At 55.7% G+C, this 3,914-nt stretch overlaps 1 protein-coding gene across 1 annotated transcript; it reads right to left on the bottom strand.

Annotated features, from left to right (window-relative positions):
- Nucleotides 1-1,303: 1,303 nt before the first annotated feature.
- On the bottom strand, nt 1,304-3,602 carry Scgb1a1 (secretoglobin family 1A member 1). Its single transcript, XM_013150568.2, has 3 exons — nt 3,348-3,602; nt 1,841-2,028; nt 1,304-1,436 (listed from the first exon to the last, which is right to left on the bottom strand). Exons 1-3 carry the CDS (start codon nt 3,400-3,402, stop codon nt 1,404-1,406), a joined length of 276 nt encoding a protein of 91 aa, XP_013006022.1. The 5' UTR covers nt 3,403-3,602; the 3' UTR covers nt 1,304-1,403.
- Between the last annotated feature and the right edge of the window lie 312 nt (nt 3,603-3,914).

The following is a 3,914-nucleotide window of genomic DNA, read 5'->3' as shown; positions in this document are numbered from 1 at the left end:
TCATTCATCCCCTGCTTCCTTTGCATGTGTCTCATGGACGCAGACCTGCTGTCTCTGGGACTTCAGCCTTTTGTCTTTGCACCCTGCTATTTTGAAAAACAAAACAAAAACAAAAACAACCCAAACCCTCCAAAAACCATTTGGCTGGGCTCTGGGTGATTACATAGCTAGAATTCTTGTGGGTCCTCTCGGCCTTGGCGGGACCTGTTGCAGGGTAATTGTGCTTCTTTTCAAGCTTACTTATCTGCCGCCTGCCTGTTTGCCCAAGGTAAACACTTCTCTAGCTGGCCCTGATCTTTATCCACTGAAGCAATGCGGGGCTGGGTGGGCGCTGAGGAATGCGCAGAGTGAGCTGAGCTAGATGTGGGGGAGTGGCAGGTTGGGAGGCCCAAGGCTGCCGCCCTGAGCCTCCTGGCCCCTAACCTGGCCTGGAATTTTTACAGGCTGGTCCTTCCAGCACAGTGGCCGCCCTGGCCCAGGTGTGAGGTGAGGTGGGTGTGTGTGTTCTTAGTGTTCTTCCCACCCATGTCACCTGTCTTACTGGCTCTGGCAGCTCCTGCCACCTGCAGAGTGGGGTACCCATGATGATACTCCGAGGGTGTGGAATCCTGTGCAGGTACCCAGGAATCAGGTTCTGATTCCACTGTAAACCTAGGGTCAGCCGCTGGGACCCTTGGGAGGGGCTGTGGCCAGCTCTGGGGGTGGTGGGAGTCTCTCCATGTTTTCCTGTAAACTTTAAAATCTAATTTACCCACGGGCCCCTGGCAGCCTGGGTTCCACCCTCTGTGACCAGATCCTGCCAGGCGTGGTGACACTGCCCCCTGGTGGCCAGTATCACCTGGTCCTCCACCTCCTCAGCCAGGGTTTGGGGCCTTGGGTCCCTGTGGCACCTCCTTAGGGCCAGCTCTGGCTCCCACATGTTGCCCCAAGGCCCTTCAGCTGGAGGCCCTTCAGCGCAGCCCCAAAACCTGTTGGCTGTGGGCGTCGTGGTGGACACAAGCCCCAGCTGCAGGGAGGGTGCTAGGGCTGCTCTGATGCCTCCCCTTCCACAGGATCCCCAGCCTGGCCTGGGGTGTTGGGGAGCCTTAGGAACTCTGTTGGGGCTGGTGGCGGACACTGATGGCCATGGAATGAGGGAGACTCTGGGCCCTGCAGAGGGCTGTGAGGCCAAGGCTGAGCAACAGAGACAGTGACTGGGCCATGGGGCTGCTGAGTTAGGGAGAGGACCCAGATGGAGCAGTGGGTCCGAGGGCCCTGGGATCCTGGCCCCCACCCCAGCAAGAGAGTGGAAGAGGCCAGCAGCTAAGTGAGATGCTCAAGGTTTATTGAAACGCCAAGGGGGCAGAGGCAGGGGGTGGGTGGCATCTTCAGCTTCGAGTCCAGCAGCTTTGGGTTGCTGAATTCTAAGCACACACTTTGGTTGTTACTATTTTTTCCTAAAAAGGAAAGAAAAGCCCAAGAGAATGGTGAGTAGGCTTTAGGGTCTGGAGGTGAGGGTACTCGGAGTCTGGGACACGGACTAAAGCTTGATGAGTGCTGGGAGCAGGTGGGCATGGGCTGGGGTATCTCTCTCAAAGGGCTCTTTAGAAAGGTAACCCGGGCTGGATGCAAAGGCACATGTTTGTAATCCCAGCACTCGGGAGGCTGAGGCAGGAGGATGGAACTGGAGCCCAAGCTTGGGCTATGTAGTGAGAAACTCCCCTAGTAACAAAATCAAAAACAGCTGGAGAGACGACTATGCCTACTTATTGAGACATTTATCAACCTTGACCCACTTGGCTGGGCTAGAAATAGGACCAGGATGGAGGGTCTGGCGGGGGTGGGAGAGGCATGTGCTCACCGAGAGCTTCAGCACCTTCTCCCGGGTGCTCTGGGGCAGGCTGTCCACCAGGTTCTTCATGACAGTGCCTGCTTCCTGCATGTCCGCGTCTGGCTTGAAGGGTTCCACCATGCTCTGGTAGCTGGACAGTGTGCCCACCAGGAAGTTATGGAGAACTTGGTGGAATGATGGGCACGTCTCCTCAGAGCCTGGTGTGGAAGCAGAGGGCCATGGGTGCAGGCAGCTCTCATGGGCTGGCTGCTAGCTCGGGGAAGGCAGTGGTGTGCAGAGTGGAGCTGAGTGCTGACCCAAGGCCTCCAGAGCCTTGGTTCCCACCCAAGCCTTGCTGTTCACCCACAGCCAGTGGCTGGGCCACACGTCACAGAGCACGGGCCGGCCTGGGGAGCACTGTGTGTGGTGGCATCTGGCTGGGGCCAGGCAGCCTGGATGCCTGCCTCACTGTGTTCCTTTCAGCTGGAAGCATCCTACCTCATGGCCTGGGGACCGCTGGGAAGCCGACTTCCCAAGCCTGCCACTGGGTTCCCATCCCAGGGTGCCCACGTGCTGCTGGTGAGTGACTGACAATGTAGGACTCTGTGCCCTTGTCTTCGAGGTGAGAATGAGAACCCTGCCCTATGAGTTGTAAGAACAACAAGGACACTGTAAGCACAGCAATGACAGCATGGAAAAGGGGCCAGGGGGTGGCATTCTTGGTGCTAGGTCAGCGCTGCACACTGTTATCAGTGTTAATTACTGTTTGTGACACAGAAGTAGGGATCAGCCCCCACCTGCCCTGAAGCACGTCTCTCCTGTCCTGCTGCAGGTCTAACGATGCACAGTGCAGGCTGAGTGGAGCCCACTTCCCTTAATTACTGAGGAGGTGCTCTGCGAAACAGCAGCCATTCTGCTCTCCAGCTGGGTCTGTCTGAACCCCTGCTTGGCCATAAAACCTATGTCCATGGGTTTTTAATCAAACTTTACACAGGAATTAACTGGATTGGTTTATTAAAAAGAAGCAAACAAACCGGGATTTTCAGATAGGAGGGGAAAATGCAGTGAAGTACAGGTAGGGACTGGTCCCGCCCCCGCCTCTTGCCTCCTCCCAGACTTCATGCCTTCCCTCTTGCTGTGTGTGATCGCCATGTTCCTGTGTGTGTGATCTCCAATCTCATGCATGTCATTTTCATGCTCACATGTGTCATCTCCATGTTCCTATATGACCTCCATGCTCATGTATGTTATTTCCATGTTCCTGTGTGTGTTCTCCATGTTCCCATGTGTGCAAATTCCATGCTTATGTAATTTCCACGTTCCTCTGTGTGATCTCCATGTTCCTGTGTATGCGATCTCCACTTTCCTCTGTGTGATCTCTATGCTAACATGTGTGATCTTCATGTTTCTGTGTGTGATCTCCATGCTTACGTGTGTATGTGATCGCCTGTGTGGAGGTCTCCTCTTTCCATGCCAGGCCTTTCTGCCCATGGGGCCCTATGTTGTGGGCAGGGGACAGGGCTCCCTCTGTTCTTACCAGAGCTGCAGGTGCACGCCAGCATGAGCAGGGCGACGGTGGCACTGAGCTTCATGGAGGAAGGCAGTGAGCACTGGTGTTGCAGGCTGGTGTCTCACAGAGTGTGTCTGTCCCTCACTGTCAGGTGCCGCTTATATCCACCAGGCATTGCCTGAGGGGTGGCCAGGAAGGCTCTGCCTATGAGATGCACTGTTTACCTGGGCACCAGCTCTGTGGACTAAGTAAATATTCATTACCAAGTAAAAATTCATTGCATTGATTACTGAGTGTCATGGGGGCTGCTTCACTGGAGGCTGGGTCTTCGTGGTTGCTTTGAGGGGAGCCCAGACCCCTCTGGACTTGCCACCCTCCTAGCAGCTGGGATGCCCAGGACCCAGGATCCCAGTTTGTGTCAGGGAAGGACAAGGGCTGTGGAGGCTACCTTGTGTGAAGCTCAACTGTGTCATGCGTGGTGGCCTGGACTTAAGCATGGACAGAAGGCACGTGTGCTCAGCACCTGCAGAGACCCAGACCCTGCTGTGTCCACCCAGGGCTGCCCTGAGCCTTGGCCTCCACGGCCACATCAAG

The sequence above is a fragment of the Cavia porcellus genome, unplaced genomic scaffold (genome assembly GCF_034190915.1).
Source record: "Cavia porcellus strain 051 isolate PalLab524CR breed Dunkin Hartley unplaced genomic scaffold, mCavPor4.1 scaffold_17, whole genome shotgun sequence".
NCBI lineage: Eukaryota > Metazoa > Chordata > Mammalia > Rodentia > Caviidae > Cavia > Cavia porcellus.
The sequence above is the reverse complement of the archived record's forward strand: the minus strand, read 5'-3'. Positions and strand labels throughout refer to the sequence as shown.

Bases quoted from the DNA above. Each gene is read 5' to 3' on its own strand.
- Scgb1a1 (XM_013150568.2), bottom strand. From the start codon at position 3,402: ATGAAGCTCAGTGCCACCGTCGCCCTGCTCATGCTGGCGTGCACCTGC. The intron at 2,029-3,347 runs GTAAGAACAGAG...CTTCCACACCAG, and splicing joins GGCGTGCACCTGCAGCTCTG to GCTCTGAGGAGACGTGCCCA. The intron at 1,437-1,840 runs GTGAGCACATGC...TTTCCTTTTTAG, and splicing joins AGAAGGTGCTGAAGCTCTCG to GAAAAAATAGTAACAACCAA.